This window comes from Haemaphysalis longicornis, unplaced genomic scaffold, assembly GCF_048455015.1.
Source record: "Haemaphysalis longicornis isolate Haplotype H1 unplaced genomic scaffold, Haemaphysalis longicornis Haplotype H1 scaffold_7, whole genome shotgun sequence".
Classification (NCBI taxonomy): domain Eukaryota; kingdom Metazoa; phylum Arthropoda; class Arachnida; order Ixodida; family Ixodidae; genus Haemaphysalis; species Haemaphysalis longicornis.
In genome coordinates this window covers 55,394,156-55,419,863 of record NW_027526422.1, presented here as the reverse complement: position 1 = coordinate 55,419,863, position 25,708 = coordinate 55,394,156, and the positions used below count along the sequence as shown (strand labels likewise).

Below are 25,708 nucleotides of genomic sequence, written 5' to 3'. Positions count from 1 at the left end.
AGAAATCTGTGTAAACAAACACATGCAACGTATTGAACCAAATGGAAACACTCCGTTCAACCTCCCTGAGATTCGCCCCTTCCCCTAAACCGGCTGCGTACAGACTCTAATGAAGTACGCAGTGCGCGGAGCGCGTATTCGATGAGTGCGTCCCACACGGTTCTAATCATAACAGACGCTACCAGCGGACTAGGCAAATAAGCGCGCGCCGATAAGCGCTCAATGAATGCGGTGGCGCTTTTAATGCATGGCCGCACGTCGTCAGAAGAAGCTTGCCCCGCACGGCTTTTGATGAAGTGCGCAGGCACGGGTCCTTCGGATCCGCAAGTTCTTGCAAGCCGTACGCAAAGACAGCTTTTCGAATGTGGACGACATTGTTTACCGAATGCTGCAGTCAGGCTCAAAGTCTCTGATGACCCACATTCACGCAAGCCCTCGAAAGGAACTAGTCGGGACATTATTTATAAACGTTCGAGTATCTCGGTAAAAGCCCAACTTGAGCGCAACTATATACGATAGCGAAATATAAATGTCCCCCATTCCGTACGTTGCGTACGAAGTCGCAAAACGAAATTAAGACTGATTATTCGTGAACACGTATGGCACAGCACGAATCCAGGACGAATACACACCGGACGAGAGCTCGACCAATATTTTCAAGGACCCATATGCTTGTTTTATAAACTCGCTGACGTTCGTTGGGAGCACGGGCAAAAGCTTACAATGAAATTTCACATATACTTTCCGCGCCTGCTAAAAAATCCCTTTGGCTTGTGTTTGCGATTTTTTTAAAATACTTGCCTACCTGATGACATTAAAATGTCTTAGGACTCAAGCATAAGAATTACAGTTTCCGGAGCAGATATTTTTTTTTTATTTGTCGGGCACACGGTGGCCTTTATTTTTACAAACTGATCGGGCACCGGCATTTCTGGGGGATTCAAAGAGATCACGGGGTTGTTTTACGATGCCGAGGTCAGAACGGGTAGAAAATGCTTGTGAACGCCGCGGCGTTCCGAGGGTTAATCAAAACCAAGCCGGAGCTTCACTTGCCAATAATCTCCGTCATCGTTCAAGCGTCTACATTTTTCTTCTTAGTTACCAGGCAGTAAAACTAGCAATGATGATTCCGAAGGCCCCTAAAAGCAATACAACAGCAATATTCCAAGCCCAAAAACTACCTTTCCCTAATTCAAACTTTTCTAGAAAGAAAAAAAATGAGACGAGTTTTAACAGCGCAGTTGTTGCTACTGGCCTCAAGTTCGAGGTTCGTGCACGCCGTAAACTCCCCGCGCGGAACATTATCGCGTAGGCGTCGCGCAGCTGTCACATTACCCACTCTACAAAGGAGAAACACGTGATAGCGGCCGCCGCAACACTCGAGGGGAGCGTGCGCACGCGCTCAGTGTCGTACAAGAGACCTCGCACGCAATGTCTTCGCAGCTCTCGGCATGGCCCGGCCGCGGGTAGTTGGCATGGCCGAGGAAGGGGCCGCGAACCGAAAGGCAGGGCGGGGTACTGAAACTATGTGTCCGCCAATGTTCACCCACAACAGCTTTCCGATTCAAGTCTTGCGAATGAGTGCAAGCTTCCCTGGATTTTTTTTGGCGTCACGAAACTGTCCTAGATTTTTGAAATAGGCTCTTCCTTTTCACTCTGTGTAGGCTCCTGAGTGAGAAACGAAGTTAAACTTTACCGGCTATTTCACCTGGTGCTTCGAACACATGTACCATGTGTGTGTACAGTAAAAGAGACAGTAAAGCCTCTTTAACCCCCGACTATACAAGAGCCCAAGAAAAGTCTTGAGGCGACGCGGTGTTCCGAAGTGGGTGAAAGAGTCGTCTTCAACGCTCCTCATTTCGGGGCCGAGACATGTACCGAGCGCTTTCAATACCCGAAGGACGCCAAATCATACTTCTGACCCCGGGTCGACTGATTGCTATCTTGCGTAACGGAAACCGCCCTCGGCTGCATGACGCGGTGCGCTGAAAAGGAAGAAAACGAAGTCGTCGACGAAACAAAAACATTCTGACTGGTGAAGCAACCCTCTCGGCATGAGACCAAGACGTCCGCCGGGAACAAGCGGGCAGGCAGAAACCAGAGAGAAACGAGAGAAGAAGGGGCGCGAGAGGGGGCTGTGAGGGGAGCAGATAGCGACGAGTTCGGCTGACGAGCGAAATTGGAGAAGACGCAAGCTAGACGGCCGCGTCCCACCCCATGCACGTGACTGGTCTCCTTTCTGTCGCCATTTTTACCTTGACGTATCTCTAAGGAAACATCTTTAAGCTATCGTATTTGCCGTTCGGCCGCACTTGATATGCAGAGTTTTATGCTACGCGACCGCTAGAACGAGGGACCGTTTTTTGAGGATAGCATGGGAGTGAAAGGCGGCTTGTGCTATTTGTCTAATCATATTTTAGTTGCTCAGGACCAATCCCGAAGTGTACAATACAAGCAGTAATTAATTAGTGTATGGTGGCTATAACTCGGCAAAGTTGGCGCGGCTCACTCGAACTCACTCAAATTTATTTTGGAATAACCACCCACTCAAACTCAGACTCATTGCTGAGCAGTATATCTACGCTCACTCAAACTAAAACTCACAGCCGGCGCAAATCTCAGAACTCACTCGGGCTCAAAACTCAAAATTTACTCAGAAGTCACTCAAAATAAACTCAAACTCAAAATAGAATCAAACTCAAAATGTACTCAACTCAAAACTCACTATGTACTCAGAACTCAAAATGGACTCAATACTCACTATGTACTCAGAACTCAAAATGGACTCAAAACTCGAAATGAACTGAGAACTTAATTATACGCAAAAACTCAAAATGAACTCGGAACTCAGAATGGACTCAAAACTCGAAATGAACTCAGAACGTAATTGTATGCAAAACTCAAAATGAACTCAAAACTCAGAATGGACTCAAAACTCACTCACTCCAACTCAGTCGGGCTCAAGCTCACTCGGGATCGCTCGGCTCAAACTCACTCAAGCTCAAACTCACCATGCACACTACCGTCGTTCTCACTCAAACTCAAACTCACGCGTGAGTTTGAGTCCAAACGAGTCTGAGCGAGTGGACTCATGAGTGAGTCCGCCGACCTCTGATTGTGGCTACCAAGCGTTCATTTAAGATCCAACAGAGATTTGTTTAGCGTGGCGGTTACCAACAGTTGATCATTTATTTAAACACGATTTTTTTTTATATAACGGATATCTCACATTAGTAGGGTTAGAGTTAATGAACTTTTTTTCCCGTCTCCACCAAGCCCGAAAGCTGATATTCTCGTCACCTTGTATGCTTCATATTTAGCAGTAAGAGCAACGACATCTTAAACGACAGAAAGCAATAGTTCTCACGTGCACCCAGACCTTGTCTTTAGGCCCGCGTTCTTTTCCCTAGATAACAAACAAATCTCAACGACATCAATACACGACTCCTCAGAAGTCGAAGATTGTTTTCACGGTTGTTTGGGCAGAGAAATACGCGTATCGGTTGTCGGATCTACAACGCTCATTTGTCTCGCAGACGATTAATCTTGTCATACGAGCCAGAAATCGCAATGGAAACACCGAAGGCATGCAGGGTGTGCCGCCAAGTGCATTCTAAACGAACACAGCCGATGTATATTCGCATCACGCAGCAGAATTACGTCTCACCGCGATTTGTCATCTATTTGTACCTTTCTTAAGGCCCGTTCCCACTGGCGACGAAAGCGACGGGAACACTGCCGCTTTGTCGCGCAGGAATCTTTGTCGCTGCGGCAGAAATCGCGTTGCTTCGTCGCAAGTGTGAACGGGCCTTTACTCGCGATACCGGTCAGCCAAAATACTAAAACACGAAAAAATACTCGGGACAAAGCAGGTGCAAAAAATTGCAGCATCTGCACTCCGTAGATGATGGCGAGAATGCGGAGTACGGGGACTCGAAATGACATCCAAGTTGCGCCCCGAGTGACGCCCGATTTGCGCCTCGAACGTCATTCGATTTGAGCCGTGACTTGCACCTTGATTATTCCCTAAATGAAACTGCCACTCACGGCTCAAATCCAATTTTGCTTGATTTTCGCTTGATGGCGGTGTGCGCACTGATGGACGCGGACGGACACTGGGAGGTCCTAAGGTACTCCGGACCGTTACAGGTGACGTAGTAAGCCGTTTGACTCTCGGGTACTAACTCACGGTCGTAGCCCAATGCGTAAGACGACTGACACTTCTGGCCTACCAGATACAGACTCGAATCGTACCGGTGCCTGTGTGATTTTTGCGATTGTAAGTGCTATGCGCACGGACATTGTGCCATCCTAAGGTACTCTGCACCTAATATTAAACCTAAGCTTTGAGCCTCTTACTGTAGTAGAGCAGTCTGTACAGTCTGTAGTACAGCAAAACCGCACTGCAGCAAAGCCAACTTTCTCTAACAATCGATGATGACGATCGTGGGTGATATAAAGAAAAAGTAAAACACTTTCCGCGATCGGAACCGAACCTGGGTCCGGTTAGGAAGCCGACGTCTATCCGATTGCGCCATTACGGCATAGTCGAAGCAGTTCGGATTTATCCTCTTCAGTTCCAAGAATGCGCGAATACAAAAATATTTTGTAGCACACTTTTATTCGGTTCATTCTCCATAGAAATAAACGCAAAAAAATTACAATAGCAAAAAAGCAAACGAAAGTAATAGAATTTGATGGTACCCATTTGGGTACTCTGAGTTTCAATGCGTGTGGAATGAAAGGACAAATATTTTGAAAAATGCTACAATGCTTCGAAAACGCTACAAAAATACTACAACACACTTTTATTCGGCTCATTATCCCTAGAAATAAACGCAAAAAAATTACAATAGCAAAAAAGCAAACGAAAGTAATGAAATTTGATGGTACCCATTCGGGTACTCTGGGTACTCTGACCCTGCTGACGCATTGGAGCGCTCGCGCCGTCGAAAGCCAATTTTGTCGCCTGCCTCTTCAGAAATGACTTGACATATCGCGCCACCTGGGGGGCTTAGTGAAAGCAAGGCATGATTTTGCGGAGAAACCACTTTTGACTCGCGAATTTAGAATGGGGGAAAGCTTTTGCCTTTACTGTTATGGTACCCATTTGGGTACCCCGGGACGGAGGATCGTTAAACAGGGGTGCATGGTCGTGAAAAATAAGTCAGGAAATGCACTCCTCTGTTTAACGACGACGATGGTTGAACGCTAGGGAAAGCCATGGGATTCCCGCGCCAGAGACAGCCCAATCTCAGTGCAGTAAACCGTCCCGATAAGAAGCAAGTGCTGGCTTTAGGGTTCATTCGTCTGGCGTTGGACTTGATGTTGGACTTGAGGTGGTGTTGGTGTTGGACTTGGTGTTGGACTTGAGGTGGATGTCAGATTTTCGTTCGCAGAACTTACTCCACTTTGGGGATTTCCCCTAAATCTGGCCCATTGATTTTGGAAATTTTGTCATTCCCCATCGATGTCGTTTCGACAGATGGGTTGCTGATTTTTTTTTAAAAATTACTCACCTATCCCTATTCGGTTTCAGCGACTTCGCTTTTTAACCAAACCTTCATGTACAGTTGGTAAAACGCTGAACGGCGATTTCTACTTCAACGAGCTATACCTGTAAATTGCTGACGGACACTTTTAAATAAAGCGTGGGGGCCTGAAGTGGTCGGCGTCTACTCTCCAGAATGGTGCACTAATTTTCTCTAAACTATTTCAAGCCAACACCGCAGAAGGCCGGAAGTCCAGAAAGCCGTGTTATAGACAAGCGTGTTGCTGACTGTACCTTATGATTCCATTTCCAGCCGAAGAAATATATGCGATATGTCACGTCCCACCATCTCTCTGACCTTCTACTTTTTTTTTTTTTTTTCGCACGCTAGTTCATTACCTCCTGCACCCCTATACGCAGAGCCCCACTCGTGTCGGCCTCACGGCTTAATTTCCCATCAGTCAGCTCCTGACAAACCTCTACGCGGCGCATCACGCGTTCGCACAACGCGTACATCGTTCGGCGGTGTTCCTGATCGCCGTTTCCTCCCCCTCCTCCTCCAACGCGTGGCGGCGGCACCCGGGCGGCGGCGGCGTCGACCAGTTCTGGCGCGTTTTTGCTTTTCTTCCGTGCCGCTTGTTTCTTTCTCTTTTCCCTTTCTGTTTCAATTCGCGCGCTGCCATCAAAGGAGAAATGACGGGAGCCCTTGACACGTTGCGTGGAGGGATGATTTGTGACACGGAAAACCGGAGGAGACCATTGGCGCGGCGGTCGGTTGGCTCTGCGCGTATACGCGATGACAGACTGCCGGTGCCGCCGGTGCCGCCGCCGCGTCTAGCACCCAGGAGAGGAGAGGAAGTCACGGGCATCGACGGGATGCTGGGAGCCAGGACGCTGCACCTCTGAGCCCCTGGAACCGGGATGCGATCGCTCTGTTTGATTGTGAATTTCTCTCTCTCTCTCTCTCTCTCTCTCTCTCTCTCTCTCTCTCTCTCTCTCTCTCTCTCTCTCTCTCTCTCTCTCTCTCTCTCTCTCTCTCTCTCTCTCTCTCTCTGATCCTCCGAGTGCGCTTTTAACCTTAACCGCTTATGTGTTCGGAGTTAATATGGGGTGATATTATGTTGTTACGTCGTAATGTTAGCACACCCCTACACTATTGAGAGAGGGAGGGAGGGAGGGAGGGAGGGAGGGAGGGAGGGAGAGGGAGAGAGCGATTAGCTTTTATTGGGGAAGGAGGCCGCTGGATCAAGTGGGGAAAGGAAAAGTCGAAGGCAGGGGAGTTGGCAAACCGGCCAACTCCCCTGCCTTCGTTAGGGCTGTTAGGGTCTCAATAGGGAGGCAGGTGGGCCTTTTCAGAAGGCGGGATCAGCCGTGTGGGATGCAAAGTAGACTTGGGGCTCTAAACTGCTCGCGCTAAAGTGCTGACTACACAGTAGTGTGCAATAAGAGTCAGCGTGGTAGGGTCCAATGTAGGAGGGTCGATTTGTGAGAAGGAGGAGGCAGAACGTAAAATTTTAAGTACTGGCGGGAGACACGGAAACAACGAGTCCAAACTAACAAAAGCGGGTGTATAAAAGAGAAACGCGGAGTTGAAAAAAAAAAACTAAGAAGGAGAATTCGGAAGTGGGGCTGCTGCAGGCCACAACGAGAATTATATGGGCGTCACGTGACATCAGCAGTAATAGACCTGACTTGTTCAAATTCACCCCTGTCTCCACAATCTATTCCCCTAGATTATTATTAATTTGGTCGCGTACCCTTTTAAAGCGTAGTCTACGTATTTTCGATCTCATACATAGTTTTCGTGACAGCCAGAGGCAAACAATAAAGCGAAGAACACCGAACGTATACTCAACAGCTCGCACGAGCCACTTGTTTTTACTTTCGTGACGCAATATATCGCAGAAGCAAGTGAAAAACTCTTTGCTTACGCTAAAGGGGTGGACACATAAGTGGTGGATGGGCCAACAGCACGTCTTGCCAAAGTAATCAATACCAATTGCTTCACCTCGTCGCATGTCCCAACACTCTTGCGGGTTTGCTTGTCGCTGATCGATGCGCGGCCGGTGCGATAAATATGCGACTGGTTGCACCGCTTGCTTAAGAGGGTTCACCGGGAATGATGGAAGCGCTCGGGAAGCATGCTTGACGACGTCATCATTATCATCGTCATCATCATCATTATCCCCATCGTCATCGTCGTCGCCTGCGAGTGCGTAGCACCGCTTCATTTACTCGAGGAGACGGCCACCAGATGGCTGCGAAGGAACATCAGTGCTTTTTTATTTATTTATTTATTTATTTATTTATTTATTTATTTATTTATTTATTTAAGCAGGGAGCTCGAAAATGCACTATCCGAAGTCTACGAGGATGCATGCTACCTTGCTCCTCGCAGTGAAAAAGCTATGCAGGAGCAAACTTTGCGAGCCATGAACTTTAACACACAAGAAGTCGGAAGCTGGAGCCAGTAGGCACACTTGATTTTGTAGTTTGATTGCGCTGGTAGCAATCAAACCGAGAACGGGGCAAGCGCAGCTGGACACTGAAAGAAACACTACTGTCTTTCCTCTCGACCCGGCCCTTTTCCCGCCTGCGGTTAACCTTCCTCGAAGACGCGGTGGCGTCAGCGCGCATGTAGACATACGTCTGTTGACGGGGTGTCTGTCGGACTTGACATCTGTCTGCTGACTTGACTTGTTCCGGCACTTGCTTACTTTTCTTTCTACCTTTTATTCTCCATGTCTGCTCTTGCAACTGCCCTTCCATTTATTATCATTTCCCACCGCTGGTGAGACACGTGTTCTCACCGTATAGTGAAAGATGTTACCAGGCCAACCTTTTATCTTCGTAAACCACTCCAAACAACTGCAGTGCGTTCAACGGAACCCTTTTCGTTTTTACCTCTTGGCAGGCTAGCAAAACGAACGAAATACTAGCGACCATTTTGTCCATAGAATACTTTAAACACTTTAGTTATTTGTTTTGGACGTAAATTTCTGCACATTTAATTTATTTGTTCACAACACCGGCACTCCAGCCGCTAACGTCGACATATCTTCACGAGCCGACCAGTCTGTACACTGAAGGCTCGATACCAACATCTTTTTCTGCCGGCGCTGTTGTTTACTACGAAAGCCCCTTTCTGCCGAATTCAAGATAACCCATACCACCACAGATACAGAACTCAGGACCACCTGTTGCGCTATTTACACTTTTCAGCAAAGATTATGGTGGGTGATTAAGGTGGGTGACTGCGATTCAAAGCACTCGCTTCCGTCGTTTCAGTCAGTCCTCTGCCGTGGAACCCACCACTGACAGAATAATGAAATTTGTATGACCGGGATCCATAAGCGGGTCATGACATTTCCTTTCAGTGGGCCACAGCGGCAATGTCGGCAAGTAAAGTGCGACGCTGTCGCCAGTTCGGTGTCCATCAAAGATCGGCGACCGTGCACCTATAATAAACGCATCTATGGGTCTCTGCATAGATGCCCGGGAGACCGCACTGTCCCAATGGACTACCCTAAAATTCCCCAATGGATGTGTCTCCGCCCTTGATGCGCACCTTCTGTGTGCTCCTGCCTCCCACGAACTGGTGCACCCTTGATTCTTCTTCGTCTCTAAACAAGGAAGCCATTCACGGATGCTCACTTGTGCTCGATCGTGATGTCAGCAAGTTAGGCGTATTAAGGTAGTCAAACTCCGGAGCTGTAAGGCACCTTTTAATCGATTGTTCGCATTTTACGTCTGAAAGGAAGAAGGTTTTTCAACGTCGTGTAACCTATAAACTACCGGTGGCCCTTTTTTCAGGAGAAGGTGCTACATCGCTGGCGTCTTCGCCATCAGGCGGCAAAACGATAAGGCGATAAAGGTGCTCATACGCCTTCTTCGAGTGGCGAACTTGCACCAAAAGACAATAGCATGAAAGGCTATACTGGAAATCACTGAACGTCTTGTGCCATAACGCTCTGCACGCACGCTCATAGTTCTCGACACTCTGTTCCTACCTTTCACCTTCCTTTCCTTACTTTTTCGTTTTTTCCTTGTTGATGTCCCTGAGTGCAGGAAAGAAAACTAAGCTATATCCCAGTCAACTTCGCTGTATTACTTTTACCCCCTTCCGCCATCTACTTGCAGACCGATGCGCCTCACCGTGTTTCTGTCTGCGGCGGCGGCAGCTGTAATAGTCGTTACTTCTAGGCCTAATTTAGGCACCTAAACAGACTGATTACAACTTTTCCAGAGTGCTTGCCGTTCAATATGGAAGCGCCCTTTGAAACAAACAAACCCAGTCTTGTCCCCCGCTCGCTGTACCGCATCCTATTTCTCGCTTATTTTTTATTTCGTTTGAGGCAGTGAACAAGAAGACTGGAACAAAGATTTCGCGCTTCTTTCGTCCTGCTCAGTGCGCTAATACGTAATCGCAACAAATATTTGCTGGCAATGCACCTCTGACATTTTAATTGGTTGTATGCTTTTGCCAATTGACTTTAGCAGCAGCCATTATAGGGGTTCTGCAGTGATTTGTAAATATTGTGTGATTACTCATGAAGAGTATAGTTAAGGCTTTATATGGGCCATACCCCGAGCTTTATGAATACGTTCAAGCGATCTTTATTGCTGCAAAATCAATTCGTCCGTTTTCTTTAATCTCATCATCCTCACTGCTTACTTTTGGTGACCTTTTCTGTGAATTAATAACGGTAGCGGGATTGGCGTTGTCAACTTGCACGATCAGTAATCACCGATTTACGAAGCATGCTATGGTGGAGCTAGTTTTGTGTGCCCATAGATGCTGTTATTCCTAGAATGGCACGCAATAGTATGAGTTGCTGAACAAATTGGCTATGCCGTAAGCATTCAATTAAACTTCAGCACTCGAGGTTGAGTGCGCATGCAAGAAGCCCGGTACCTGACATCAACTACAGGAAATACGGGGCGAAAACCGAAGACAAAATGCGTGCTCCATTTCCCAACTTTCAAACAGCGCATTGACCTTTTAATGTCCGCAAGCATCGAAAATAGGCCACTCCTCCAGACCATTTGCAATCCGTCAACCGTATGCCGTCGTTTCACCGTATTCTGTGCATACACTCTTAAGCTCGTAAAGATAAGGAGTAAGAGGACACATTCGACTATAGGCGCCCTTTATTCTTCGCAGTGATATGCTCCACAGTTCAGTAAGTTGCCGTTGCTCAATGCGGCATGCGGCTATGACACCCCCCCCCCCCCTCCCTCCCCCGTCTTTCCAATGGTCCATGACGACCATTGTGCCCCAGATCCACATTTTCATCTTGTTCATTCGTTCGTGTTTCATACCTACCAGTTTTTACAAGCAAACCTGTAAATGTCTAATCACCGAGGTTCTCGCAGTGGTGTGAACGCTTTTTCATAGCATTCATAGCAATCGTGAGAGCTCTTAGGGCCTCTATATATTGATATGTCGTATATTGACCCTAAAAAATGCTTTCCCAGCAATGCGTTTGTCTTCAGAGGTGAAGACGACTTTAAGAAGATCGGCGTAGTCTTGTTCTTCGTAAGCTGGCTTTCCCACATTGTGTGTTGCGCAGTGAAGCGTGGCCGTCTGTGCGGCGCACTAGAGACTGCGCTGTGATTGGCGTAGCCGCGATATAATAGAACGTCATTGTCTCTGTCCAACAATTGTGCGGGTCCTTAGACTGTGACATAAAGGTCGGGCCACTGTCCTTGTAATTGAATATACCAAATACCCAATACAGCTAAACCCGAACATAGCAAATCCAACCAACCCGCCGCGATGGCTCAGTGGCTAAGGCGCCACTGACCCATCGCGGCGGTTTGGTTGGCGCATCGGCGCGTTAAACTCAACAATCAAATCAAATCCAACCAGACCACCAGCTTCGCTGGGTTTCGCCCTTCTCAGGGTGAAAAGGTTCTGTTTTTTTTTTTTTTTTTTTCAGAATACACTGGCCTTGTCCTTCTCACGCTTATCGTATATTCAGAAACGATCCCGCCACGCCCAGGCTGCTCCCCATTTTATCTAATGTTCGCATCCTGGCCTACAGTGGTTGCATCCCGGCTACGCAAAAGAACACGAACCTTTCTTTTTTTTCTTCATAGCTGATAACTCAAACGGCCGCTCCGGACTGTATATCACACAGCGAAGATAACACATCCCGTCAAAACGCTTCCAGAAGAGCCCCGTGACGAAGTGTCTGGGGCGTAGCCGAGGAAATTCGCGAAGGTACATCTACGTGGTTTGAAAGCAACGTTACGCGTGAACGGTACTGAGCAAACAAAACAAAAGAAAAGAAGAAGACGCATAATTGGCGCGACCGGCGTCTGGCTTGCGGCGAGTAGGAAGGGCCGGCCACGGTCGCCGTTATGTCATCCGTCCTTGAGGAGCGCGACGCGAAGATCACAGACACAAAAGAGCGGCGTCGGCGTCCGCGCGCGAAGATAAGCGCGGGCTTTGTTTACGCGCCAAGCGCTGCTGCTGCCGAGCGGCGCCGGTGGGTATTGAAAGCGGGCTTCGTGGCGCGCATTCGTTATGGCGAGACCGCGGTGGCGCGAGCATGCCAGCTACCTGCGTCATGCATACACGAGCTCACACCACCCCGTCGCGCTGCGCGCCTGCAGCCGAAAGAAAAGGGCCGGATACGCGACCGCCGCCGTATACCGTATAATGAACGGGTAGATTGCACCGTTGGTGCCGCGTTGCGGTGTCAAGCACCTCGGACGCTTCGCTGATAGACGGGCTGCGAGGGAATCCGTTCGAGGGAAGACAGGGAGGGAAAGAGCGACACTAGGAGTAACGATTTTAAAGGGACCCTGCAACACTTTTTCAACTTTTTCGGAATCTTAAATGCTTGCAGAACGTAGAGAGAGAGAGAGAGAGAGAGAGAGAGAGAGAGAGAGAGAGAGAGAGAGAGAGAGAGAGAGAGAGAGAGAGAGAGAGAGAGAGAGAGAGAGAGAGAGAGAGAGAGAGAGAGAACGATCTTTAATGAAGTGCCTAAAATGCCTAACTTGCTACGCCAGTTGATGACGTGGTGAAGATGATGGCGATGATGTTCAAGAACTTCATGAGCACAGAAACGTCATGTTTTTCATGACTGGTCTAGATCTGTGTGTTGCAGGTACTCTACCAGACCTTTCCTTGCTTGTAAAGCGCGTTTGGGACAAGCCCATGGCCTTAGCGTCCTTTAGCTGCATGTCTCGGGAAAGCGGCAGTCCGAAAGCCAGTGCGAGGGACACACTTTGAGCACTGAATCGAGCACATTCACAGAGCAGGTAGTCACCCAACACACCCAGTACTTAGATTAGGGGGTCTCAGAGTACCTCGGCCAAAAATCACTGCCCGATGCCCTACAGATAACTCGTAAACTCGCTCAAAAGATTTTTCTCTCTTTCCCTGTCTTCGCGTTCTTCGACGGCTCGAATTACGTCACTAAGGCCACGTAGCGCCTGTTGGCCGGTTTTTCTTCAGTTGCAGCAAAGAACGCTTTTCGACAGCAACTAAAAAGGAAAGCCACAAAAACAAAGCAGAAATGGAAAGGCGGATCTGGTGCGACGAGCAAATCACGCAGTAGCGCTCCGTGCTGGCGATAACTATAGCTTTTGCAGTGCTTCCAGACGCGAGGGAAACAGTGAAAGAGCTTGTCAAAAGTCTTGCAGGGTCCCTTTAAGCATTCCTTTGCACGCAGAAATCGTACAGTATTTCCGTAGATCAACACTCTTCTCCGTGAAGCAGTGCACGGCTGTTCACGCTTGGAGCAAAAAAATGTGTCTGGTGAGATTCATTTAGGAGCGGTAAGGCGGCAAGGACTCCATGAAAGAGTACCCGTGTATTTTCGTCCCTAGAGTTTACGGTTAGATTTAGTCAGAAGCGGTACTGCGGCAACGACTTCATGGAAGATCGTTCTTGTGTTTTCCCGCCAAAAGATTTTGGTCAGATTCATCTGGAAGCGGTACGACGGCGAGGACTCCATCCAAGAGCGATCTTGTATTTTCGACAATACCGACGTTACCCATTGTTGTGGTGTGGACCCTTTCACCAGCGAGCTCAGGCCCAGACGAGACTGTTTCCACTCGTCGCGATTTGTGGGGGCATATCCCCAGCAACACTGAGCGGCTCCCTTCCGAATAAGCGCGCCACGCTTTTGAGGACAGCAGACGTGTCGTTTGCGAGCCAGCCAACGGGCATGAGGGTGCGTTAATCCTCGGCAAGGGGTGCTCACTTCGACTGCTGACTTCAGTGGTGGCGCGAACATGCAAGCGTGTACTATGCCCCTCACACACGCTGCAAACCATTTGCACCGACGGCGCATTCGTTCTGCAACTGTTATAGAAAACTTGTCCCCATTTAAGGTGTCTTTGGATGCATGCATACCCGCAGACGGCATTAAACACCTTCAAGCAACGTCGGCTTCTTTTCGCGAAACATTTTGCACGCAAGAAGGTTGTCCCTTTGGGTCCCTTCAAACGCCGGTGTCGAGGAAGCGGATTCGATATTTCACAGAGAGAGAGAGAGGAAACATCATACTATCGAAGCTGACAGCCCAATTCATTAGAAAATAAGCTACACTCCCGGTATTTCCTAAAGCTAACATTCGGAATAAATGAAGGAAGAGCTAATCAATCATAAACCACCTCCCAATGCCCTCCCCCCCCTTTCTCCTGTGCACACACACAAATCCAATCGTATTCGTACACACACCAAAAGTCTCCTCAACCAATATTCCAAAACTACACGGACGAAGATGGCTGTAGAAGTTATACTATACAACCACTACCGCCATAGCTACGCTAATGAGCTCTTACGACTATTTTTCACTGCGTTAAACACACAGGGCCAGACATGTATGGATGATGGCAATGTTATTGCTCAACAGGCGCGTGCGGGAGATGGCAAACGTTCTGACGAGCCGTACCTTTCTGTGGCCTCGAATACTGGAATCATTAATAAAATACTGAAACACCAAACAATTTCATTCGCCGCTACAATTAATTTACGCAAGAGAGGGGTCGATATCGGTGCACGTGGCTACGGAACCAATTTGTATCACCATGGTCATTACGATGAACATTTTTTTTTCGCGCTGTTATCATGCACGCGCCAGTAGAGGGAGACTGAATCGAAGTTGGTCGGAGTGTAGCGGAGGGAATTGCGGCTTCTTTGAAGTAATGACGTTTTCTCACACAAAAAGCTGGCTGGGTAAGTCGAAGTCCGTATTCGGAACCATTGCGAATCGACGGCGGACGACAACGAGAAAAACAGGGAGCACTATACCTGCCGTTTCGTTCGTACCGTGTTTGAGCTGTTTCCTGTTAATGAACTCACCTTTCCATTTCGAAGACGGTGTTTCAAATTAACTTCACTGCATGTAACAGTCGCAGGACAGTTCTGTGAACCTAGTGTAGTTAACTTTGCGCACCGCCGAGGCTTACTGCGCAAAACGTGTTCATATGTGTGCTGTATGTTCTCTCAAAATAAGTTTAGACTTTGTAAAACTTATTCTACATTCGATATAAATAATTACACAAACAATACCAGTGCATTAGCAGCATCCACAATCAAAAGATGCTGGTTACGTTCCTACTAACCTTTGGGTACCCTTAGAACCAGTGGATACCGCCTTGAAATTCTGTTTCTGTCTGCGGGCACAGATTTGGATATGAAACGCACTCGCCGTGTACTGTTGACAGAACCAAGGCCCCACTGGTTCTGAAGCGTAGAACATAACCACTTCCAGCTTGAACTACTTCGCTTTTATGCGAATAAAACGGCGGTGTTGTATGCGCAGGTTTTACGAGTTGTTATGGAAGTCCAGGGGGGCGCAATAGTCATTCATTATAACCCGCATAATTTATACCAACTGGGACCAGTGATAAAAACAAAAAAAGAGAGAAAGGAATTGGTCAGATATAAAACAAAAGGAAACAAAGCTACAGGCTAATTTCCACTCAATAGGGTTATTTTGCAGGTCGTTCGGCAGCACCGGGCTGCTTTGAGTGACGTGAAGTTGAGAAAACCCTCGTTAGATTAGGTGATATAAGTTACGTTACGCTTAGATTAACTTTATGTGGGGTTTAAGTTAGATTAGGTTAAGTTAGGTGAGGGGGCGGTGCGCGAAACGACCTGCTAGCAGATTCTCCCTCCACAGATATTGTCCACACTTATGGGATGGATAGGACAACTATGTATAGGGTCAATCGGTTGCTAGGAAAATTCTGAGAGCCATCTGCCAGTGTTAGGAGGACAGGATTGCTCCGGATCTGTACACCCTTATGCTAACAAATTGACCATATTAAATGACAAAAATGGTACGTCGCAGCTTCTCTAATGCTGGAAGCTTAGCTTGTGAAAAACCTTACGAATGGAGTAGTTTGCAGAGGATATACCCACACTGACTGTGACGTTAGCGTCCACCTTACACCACCCCAAAGGCTGGACACTTTCACGTCGACATACTACGGAGGCCTTTTCCGAACAAAGTTATTATTTCATTTTCTTCGTCCGAAAAATTCAACAAAATGTACCTTTTCCTCGCGGAACTCATCTACACGATACCTATCCGCCTCATCTCTTCTCAAGGGGCACATGCTTTCCATTTCCCAGATCCATATATGTCATTGCAGGCGATTTGTCTCACGCCATATTTGCCTCCTCTCCCAACCCTTTCCCAGGAGCATTGGTATAGGGGGCCAGCTGGACAGTTATCACCGAAAAGGTAAGCTTCAGCCGGTCTCCCAGGCGCAGCTGGGTGTGCGTTTCCGGGATTACCTGGAGTGAAGATGTCAATCTCATTAGAAAATTGCTCTACCATCTCCCATTTCGCTCTGAATCAAAGTTTACTCCTCCACCTCTTTCTCCCATTGCGATAAAATAAATAAATGAAGTTGCGATATTACCGGTCACCGTGAAAAAATTTAAGTGGCCTTGCGCACACATGGCCAGAAGGAAACCCCGGCCTCACCCATCGCGCTTACGTCTTTCTTGCAAGGTTTCATAGGTATACCTTGTTCACCCTACAGCGGCAAAATAAAGGCTCTAGTCCACCCTTCTCGCTGTACTTTAGGGTCTGTAATACGTTCAGTAGCGGATTCAGTGATAGAGGGAAAGGAGAAGGGCCATTTTCTACCCCGAGATCTACTGAAAGTAGTGACACTAAGGTTGTTGTAAAATCGGATGTTGTAACATCCGATCCTATCGAATGACGTACCACTAGTTGTTCAAGCTTCCAACTGGCAGTGCAGCTCACTAATAGCAACTGTTATGTGTCCATACTACAGCAAACGCTTTTGGGATTTGTTGCTCAACACGGCCCTTAACTCGTACTTTCAAGCGCAAATGTATTGCTTGAAGCTGAAGCACTCCGCCTGAAAATTGGGGATGCTGCAGAAAGGAACTGTTTGTTAATGTATATTACCAAAGCGTTTAACGAGCGTCTAACTTCGTGAAGACGGCATTTTATTCGTTCTAACGTTCATGACTTCAATGGCCTAGTTTCGAAACATGCAGTTTTCCGCGCGACGGAGACTACTTTTACCAGCCGCCCGCAGCAGGTTTTCGGTACAACGAAACACCACCTATTTCGAAGTCCAGCTGCAACGAATAAATCTTGTTCCACCCAGGTTCGTCCCAAATAGGGTCACCTGCTTCTGGTGTGAGCTACGTCGTGGCTCGAATGAAGATCGAATGGGAGATCGTCGGAGCGAGCTGACACTGGCAACAACGGAGTTCGCAAAATTTTCAGTACCCGTCATGTTTGCCAATATGAATGTACAGGGGAGCGAAACGAAACCGGGTGTTCAGTGTAACGCGAGAATTACATTTCTTTCCGAAACAGCGGCCGCCAGCCGACCCGGGCGTTTCCTGCAAGGCGATCATCTGCGTGCGGTTGCGCGTTCCGCCGGTGTGCTCCCGAGGCGCGCGTCGACCGACGCAACGCGATACAGCCCCTCTCGGCGCCAAAGCGACGCCAGCTCCACGCCGCCGCGAGCGAAGGAAAACACGCGGTGCTGCTGCTAACCCAGACAGCGTGCGAGCTCGCGCGCTCCTAGCAGCAGCTCTCCGAGGAGAGTCAGCGACCGCCACCGAAAAACACGGCGCTCAAAGCGGCGACGCTCGTACACTTAAAAGCGGCGAGAGTTGCGAAAAAAAAGTGCGCCTCCGAGGAAAACAGCTGATCGAGACGCCGGGCGCCTGGTGCATTGAGTGGCGTAACACGTGCGCACACTCCTTATGGTAATTCTGCAATTCGGGGAGTAAGACTACGGAGCAGGTACAGGGCGCTGGCGTGTGTATCGTGGGAATAAGAGAAATATGCACCCATCAGCACGAGCCATCAATTCTCCGTAACGGCGTCCGCGGTGACTGCGAGCTGCAGTTCACATGTCAGCTTGATGATAAATATATATATATACCTCAATGTATATGCCTGAATATATATATATATATACAGGGTGTCCCAGCTATCATGCACCAAGATTTTAAAAAAGAGTAATGGCGTAACTCGAAGAAAAACTAGTGGATAATGTTTGCAGTACTGTGGAGAAGCGCACAGCATTTTTTTCGTTAATGAGACTTAATTAATTAATTGTAAATAATTATCTAACTCGCGAAGTACTGTCCTAATCACTAAAGTGTCAATGAGGCACTTGTAGGTACCCACGAGGGGCATCTAACTGCGGTATTTTCAGCGACGAACTAATTGCGTACACATTTATTCTGACTGTTAAAGAAAACCCGCGAAATATGAAAAATACCACGTGACGGCGCGTCCGCGCGCATCGTAAAGCAACGCCCTCAAACAGGCTGCCTCTGAGTTAGCCAGAATGAAATAAACAAAAGAAAGAAAGAAGAAATCGCCACCGAGTTTGTGCCTTATCTGCACACGCGCCTTATCAAGGTGATGCGCTGTCTCTTCGAGCGGGTAACACCGCAAGCAGTTGCTTTCAATCAGCTTATTTGGGTACGCTGCTTTACAATGCGCGCGGATGCGCTGTCACGTGGTATTTTTCATATTTCGCGGGTTTTCTTTATCAGTCAGAATAAATGAGTGCGCAATTATTTCGTCGCTGAAAATACCGCAGATAGATGCCCCTCGTCGATACCTACAAATGCCTCATTGACACTTCAGTGATTAGGACAGTAATTATCGAGTTAGATAATTAATTACAAATAATTAGTTAGCCTAATTAACGAAAAAATTAGTCACCGCTTCTTTACAGTACTGCAAACATTATCCACTAGGTTTTCTTCGAGTTACGCCATTACTCTTTTTTTAAAACTTGGTGCATGATAGCTGGGACACCCTGTATATATATATATATATATATATATATATATAATATATATATATATATATATATATATATATATATATATATATATATATATATATATATATATATATATATATATATATATCAATGAGAAGCACGTTCCGTCAGTACCTTGTTTATGTTTCGGCACCTCCCGCTAGCCGCCCTCGGATATCTTATCCTGCGCTCTGGGCGCAGGGTCAGCTTGATCGTGATTGCGTAAGCATGCGTCCGGCTATCTTCTTCTAAGATAAGAACGAAATTTAACGGGCTCTCCTCTAGCCTATATTGTGCTGGCTTCCTCGGCAATCCCCTTCCATGTTTATCGGAGCGACTCCGTACTTGTAGCAATTACACACTGCATAGAAGCACGGGATTCCATTTTGCTTTTCGATTTCCCTAAAGTTGACTACTTGCGGCTATTTGGTAGGCTCCTTATATAATGATGATAGCTGGCTATATGTCAGGAGCACTTCTGGAAACGTATTAGAGGCCACGCGCTTCTCGCCGGCGATTGAAAGTGCTCAGGTTGTCCCAGAGTTCACAGAAACGTCATAAAACGGCTGTTGACGCTGGAAACGCCAAGTCGACAAAACGCCAATAAAGAAGCGATAATAGGGATGATTACAATGAAATGTCATTAACAAGCGTTAGTAAATGCGGCCCATGCTCTCTTCGAAGAGCGCGCGAAGAGTTTACAACGTACAGATCCCAGTTTTTATCGTCATTTCATCACTATTACTTTTTTCGTTCCGTACTTGGACTTTACGCCTCGGAGTCCATTCCTTCTGCGACAGCGTGCAAGAGTCCGATCACTCACGTGTCTGCCGGTTCAGCTTCCTGCGTGTCGCCTCCTCAACGATGGGCGGCTTGCCGCTGCCGCCGCGGCGTCGCGCGGCGACCGCGACTCCGACCGCGGCCGAGCAAAGCACGAGCACGAGCAGAGGCACAGCACGGGCCTTCATGATCATCATCATCCACCCGAACGTCGTCTTCGTCGCCGACGAGGAGTGGTCGTGGCGGCGTGGCGCGTAATCCTGCAGGCGCGCGAACCAAGGGCAGCAGCGTGGCTAGCACTTCTCTTCGAACGGGACGCGCGCTCGGCGACGCTCTCGACATCAACTAGCCGCCGGTCGTGGCGAACGAGTAGCGCGCGCCCGCGCGCGCCGCCCCCCGCGTTGGCGACGTCACGGAACCGAACGCGACGTCACTCGACGCAGCGCCGCTCGCGGAGGTGACGTCGCCGCGAGGCGCTGGCGTACGTCACCGAGCCCGTCCTCGGACGCCGCCGCCGCCCACAAAATATAGTAGCGCTGCTCGTGATGGGAGGTTGGGAGAGGAGAACGGCAGGTGATGCGGTCTCCACGAAAAGAAGCCGGCGTGGTGCGCTGCAGGAAAGCGAGGAGCAGGATGAGACTGGAAGGTTGCAGATGTGAATGGAGAATAGAAAAGAAGAAGAAAAAAAAGAGACGAAAAAGAAATCACGGTGACAAGCCCTTAAGTATAGCATTCGGATGGTCAGGATCAAAGCGAAGCTTAGGCAGATTTGATCGTCTTGTGCGATTAACTCTTTGCAATGCTTTGCAATGCTTTGCAATGCAGTGCACGTATTCCAGAGTGCGAAATAGTTTTGCTTTTGTAGTGGAAGCAGAGTTTCATATGTCAGTGCGGTCTTTATGTCTGAACTGCTACGAATTTATGTATGGCAGTGAATTGGGCTTTAAGGGTGTCAGTGCATGAGCACTCTGGGTATGGATACACGGGGTCTTAGGAGACGTGTAATAAAATGTTTTAGGCCATCGTACTTTCTTTAAGAACGTATTTTTGGGAAAGCACTTGTGTAATGTAGTGAAGCCAACTTTACAGGCGCCTTGGCACATAGTGTTTTAAGGAACATAGGGTCGCATGGACATTTTAGATACAAGACCTCAAGACCTTGCTATTTTGATATCAGGCCGCTTAGATGCCGCGTCATGTCTTCACAGTGAGCAGTTGTGTACAGCAGTGAAGCTGACTTTAGAAACTTGCTGTTGAGTAGAGCGTCTTGCACATTTATCCGACCATTCCGTATTTACCAGAACATTTTATTTATTACTTCAGAGTTTTTGGTTGTGGCTAAATATAAAAACTATGATGAATATTCTTCCGCCTCCTGCGTCTTCTATCTGGCCACAGGACTTGCATAGAAAACTGCGGGGTTATGCCGACTTATCAGCTGGGCATGGTGACGGAGTGGTTTGTTTCTCGCTTCTAAAGCGTTGGGGTGCTCATTCAATCCTCGGAAAAAGCAAATTGGCCCAAGCCCTTTGTGTTTACTGTTTGTACTAAAGTTGGGCACAGACACACGAACGCACAAAATACTTCTGGTTAAATGGGATGTTGCTAAAGGCCTTTGATAACATCGCACCGGCATCAGACGGTCCGTCACCAAGTAGCGTGTTAGCACCGGAATATTTGAACAGAAAAGGAGGTCCGCTAAAACAAAAAAAAAAGCTTGGCGCAGCTTGCACTAGTGGTGCAAGGTGGGAGAAACAGCGGAGTTGGGATCGACCAAGCTTCTTCCGGTTGTACTACGTTTTGGAAGGTTTTGCTAGGCTTTGCTAAATTTTCTTACGTTTTGAGATGTTCTCTCTAGGCCACGCTAAGTGTTGATGGGCGAGACCAAGTTTAGCTGTATTTTACAAGATCATTCCGGTCCGTCCACCACACTGACCGCGGATCCCAGGAGAGAAGAAGTTACGTCGACCCCCAGCTCCGCTGTTTCTTCAACCTTGCGCCACTCTGGGCATATTTTTTGTCGTTTCAGTAGCCCAATTAGGACTTCCACTTTTAAAATGGTGTAGTAAGGGGTGCGCATACGCATATGCTCCCTGTGAGCACACTCGCGCAGGCTCGAAAGCCGGCTTCACCGTTGCAATTCCCTATCTGCGTTGGTGCACCCTTTACAGGCGGCGCAGTTTTTTTTTCTTGGTATTTTTTGTAAACGCCACCGGTCCAAGTTGCGGCTTAAACAACTCCGCTGTGAACTGTTAAAAGCTAGCATCCACCCGATCGCTGTATAACTCTGATAATACTCTTGCTTCCAACCTCCTCACAATGAATGGGATATTATATTGGTATCACTTGCAATGACAATGCCGATATTTTGGGTGGAAGCCTTATCTAATATTGGAAAAAGGAAGAGCGCATTTCGTCCGCACGCAGTGAAGGCCCAAGTTACGTGCCACAGTCAGTGATCGCGGTGTTTCACATACCACAAAATGGTTGTTACTAGGCATCCCTACTCGCAAGGATGCGTACTGGCCAGGCGGTTTCTTCGCCTAATAGTTGGGACAGCTCTCTTGCACTATACGTCTATCGTCTATAGTGTCGTAACGCTGGCCACACCTCTTTACGCTCTGTCCTTACCTTCGCCTTCTTTTATTGTTTTCATCTTTTTTCGCATTGTTCCCCTTCCCCACGTGTAGAATAGCAAACTAGGCCACATCCTGGTTGACATTCCTGCCTTCCCTTTACCTTTATTCCTTCCTTCCTTCCTGTTTCGCGATGCGGACGTAGACGTTTCCCTTGTCGTCAACACTTTCCGTCCTATTTCCAGCGAGGGATCGCCTCCTTCGCAGCATGCTGCACGTATGCGGTAGTTGAGCGGGAACTTGGAGGACAAAGTTTCCATCGACGGTCCGGAGCTTTAAATGCTCAAGCATTTCTGTATGGGCTTTAGAAGGAAACCCGCCTGTCCATCAGTGACGTTTGAAGGGTCACACTTTCGCCGCATACCAAATGCTACAAATAAAGGGCGCTTTTGTCTTTCATACTTCTACATCGGGTACCATCTGTTGACCGTCGCAATGTCTTTCAGCAATGCGCTTGTGTAGTGTGGTAAAGCCAACAGTAGGTCATGAAGGAATTCAAGTAATCCTTTGGGCCATCATATTCTGACATGACACCTTATATTGCTTTTAAAGATGTCCTCCCAGCAGTGCATTTACAATGAATTTACAGCAGAGCAGTGAAAAGCCGATCCTAAAGGGGCTCAGTGTAGAGTGCTTTATGGGAATGCATGCGGTTTTATAAAGGTGTATGTAGAATAACCTACGGTCTTCTTATTAGGGGGAACGCTTTATATCTCTAGGCTCCAAGCGCATGTTGTAAGGTACAGAAAATGGTGAAATTCAGAAAATAGGAGCGCTAACCGGGAGCGCGTTTAGGGAAATGGAAACGGCATCGCCGGAGGTGGGTAGGCCACTGCCCAAAGTGGAATACGATCCGCCTTAAAAAGTGAAGGTACTGAAGGGGTGCCCAATTGACTCCTTGCTATGGCGAGCAAGCAGAACGAGCTTCGGAGGGTGCTGTCCACGCGCTGGTACAGTTGCCACGGAAACGGCCGCAACGTTCAAGATAAAGTTTCACAGCGTGTCAAAAGAGGATCCAACTAGGCTTTGGCCTTCCTATTCCTAATAAGTTCTAAGCATCCCCTCTAATTTTTAAGTGCAGTGCACTTTAGGGGCTCACCTTGTCGTCGTAGATTACTGTAACGCTACGCTCGATGTCAAGCGACTGGCTGAATCAGGCGGCGCAGCGTGACAACGTCCCCAAGTAGAGCCCGGCGTACCGTCGTAGGGCGTCCCGCAGAGGCTTCGAAAACCAAGCGGTTTAAATAAATCTAACCGTTCTAAACTCGTGAACCGCTGGCGCTTTTCATACATCTCCTCGTTGTTTAGCGCAAAGAAAATTTCCGACACTTGAGACGAAATATATGTAATTAACCGGCAGCACCAGCGTTCGTTAAGTTGGGAATGCTCGTTGAGTTGGTTTTTACGATAGTAAGCGAAAAATAGTGGCAATGCAACGCCGGCACGTGCGGGAGGAAAAGCAAACACAAAAAGAACACAGTTTCCACTGGCGCTGTTTCGGGCAGGGCATAGAAATAATATACTGACTGTGAAGGGAAAGCGCGACGCTCAGCCAATGTATTGGAACGGTACGACACACAGTGGCAGACATGATGCAACGATTTGAAGGTCGCCAGCTTAGATTTCGCTCACTAAAAACGGCGAAAGTGGTGGGTAGTAATATGGCAACGAGCTGCTGAGGGGTTTTCTTATCCGGCTAGCGAAGCATGCAGGAATTAATTGTAACATGGCGGCCTGCTGGCGAGGCGGAGTTTATGTTGGCGGCGTCGGCAGCATTGCGTCGTTTATCTCCTGTGGGTAGGTAACCAACGTGTATTTCGGTTTAGCGTGTGACTTATATGTAGTGAGATTATTTGAACAAGACGTGACAACGCTCACACAATACTTGCGCACTAGCTCTAATGAAAATGATCGCATTCCCGAGGACGCCAAGGAATCAGCTGATCCGTTCTCCTGCGCACAGAAAACGAAACCTCCGTCATGATCTCCGTGCACACCTGCGCAGTGTCGCTTTGTTTGCCTTCCTGTGACATTCTCCCATTCTGCCATTATGTGGCAGGGGGCGCGCTAGCAATGCGGAGGTGGAAAATTTGAACTGCATTGGGTGGTGGTAGCAGTGAGCGGATAACGGCGCTACAGCCAATTATGGCGAATCACTGCTCTGCACTTCCGACAGCTTTCCCGTTGAGTGGAACGGCTTTAATTTTTATTTCCTCATAAGGCCGCTCGTGCCGCCCCCAAACATTTCTTCCCAGAATAACTGTGAAGTAGTGAAGATGACCTTAAAGGGACTTTCTATATAATTTTTGATAGGGACACAGAAAGGCGTTCATACTGAAATTTAGGGATGCTTATACGGTGCTTAAAAGATGTCTTTCGAGCAATGCTTACTCGTGTAATTGTGAAGCCGACTTAAAAAAAATGAATGAATGAATGACATTTATTAAGATGGGGGAGGCCACATGGCCGTAGTTGGGGAAGGGGAAGAAGGGAGGAGGGGGAGGTGATCACTCAATCGTTAGAGATGACAAGAAGGTTTTATGTATTGCAGGGTTTAAAAGCATTCATTCAATAATACCCAGTTGGCAGTTCCTGTAATTTTTTTTTTCTCAAGAAAGTCTCGCAACTATCGGTACGTTTCGCAGGCGCGGCAATTCCCTTCTCGTCTCCTACTTTCCGTGAGATGATCATACGAGGAGACCGCTGGTAGAGCAGTTAACGGCAGCACAGCAACTTCTATTAACCCTACCACATCCGGCATCTACATGTCTGTCCTTTCCTGACCAACTTGCCGGCCGTCGCGTGGGGGGGTGGAGGGGGGGGGGGGAGACAACATACGGAACGCCCGCGAGAAATTGTCTCTTTGCATGAGTAGACTCGCTCAGGCGAGCGCAATCAGACGTGCTCGTCGCCCGCTTCGCCTTCCTCTTTTCTGTTGCCGCCAGTCGAGAAACACGCACTGCCGCACTTTCATTTTCTGTACCTGGAAGGGGACGACCCAATGACTGGCTTTGTGGATGCATATGATACAAAAGAGCCGGATAAGATTGCTGCCGGAGCTCTCTACAGTGGACGGGCCGTGCTCGATAGCCCACAACTCGGCGAGGCCACCACGCTAAGTCTCCTATAGAGGTGGCTATCGCCTGCGAAGTCATGGATTTCGAATGCACAGAAGAATCAAAAAGCTACGTTGCGGTAAAGAATACGATCAACGCGCGTTCCTGGCCTATCTTGCACAGTTCAGGCGCAATATGAGCCGAAAGTATTAAGCTTTGAAATTTTATTTGTACAATGATACTTCTTCATCGCGGGAAATTACTTGTTTGTGTTCGTAGCAACACTTCAAGTTTCCTCCCTGTCAAATGAAAAGACACCAAACATAAATATTTATTGGCTGATTATAGATTAGGTGTTACATGACTGATTAGACAGTTTTTATTGCCGGTCTCCCTCCGCCTGTCCATAATAGGCCCGTCAGGCCTGAGCACAGTTCAGG

At 48.0% G+C, this 25,708-nt stretch overlaps 1 protein-coding gene across 1 annotated transcript in view; it reads right to left on the bottom strand.

Moving 5' to 3' along the window:
- Nucleotides 1–19,958, bottom strand: part of Sog (chordin short gastrulation) — a 327,634-nt gene extending 307,676 nt beyond the window's left edge. Inside the window, exon 1 of the mRNA XM_077677340.1 lies at nucleotides 19,620–19,958. Coding sequence (XP_077533466.1) covers nucleotides 19,620–19,776 — 157 coding nt within the window. The 5' untranslated portion in view covers nucleotides 19,777–19,958. The remainder of the gene's footprint in view (nucleotides 1–19,619) is intronic.
- Nucleotides 19,959–25,708: the final 5,750 nt, after the last annotated feature.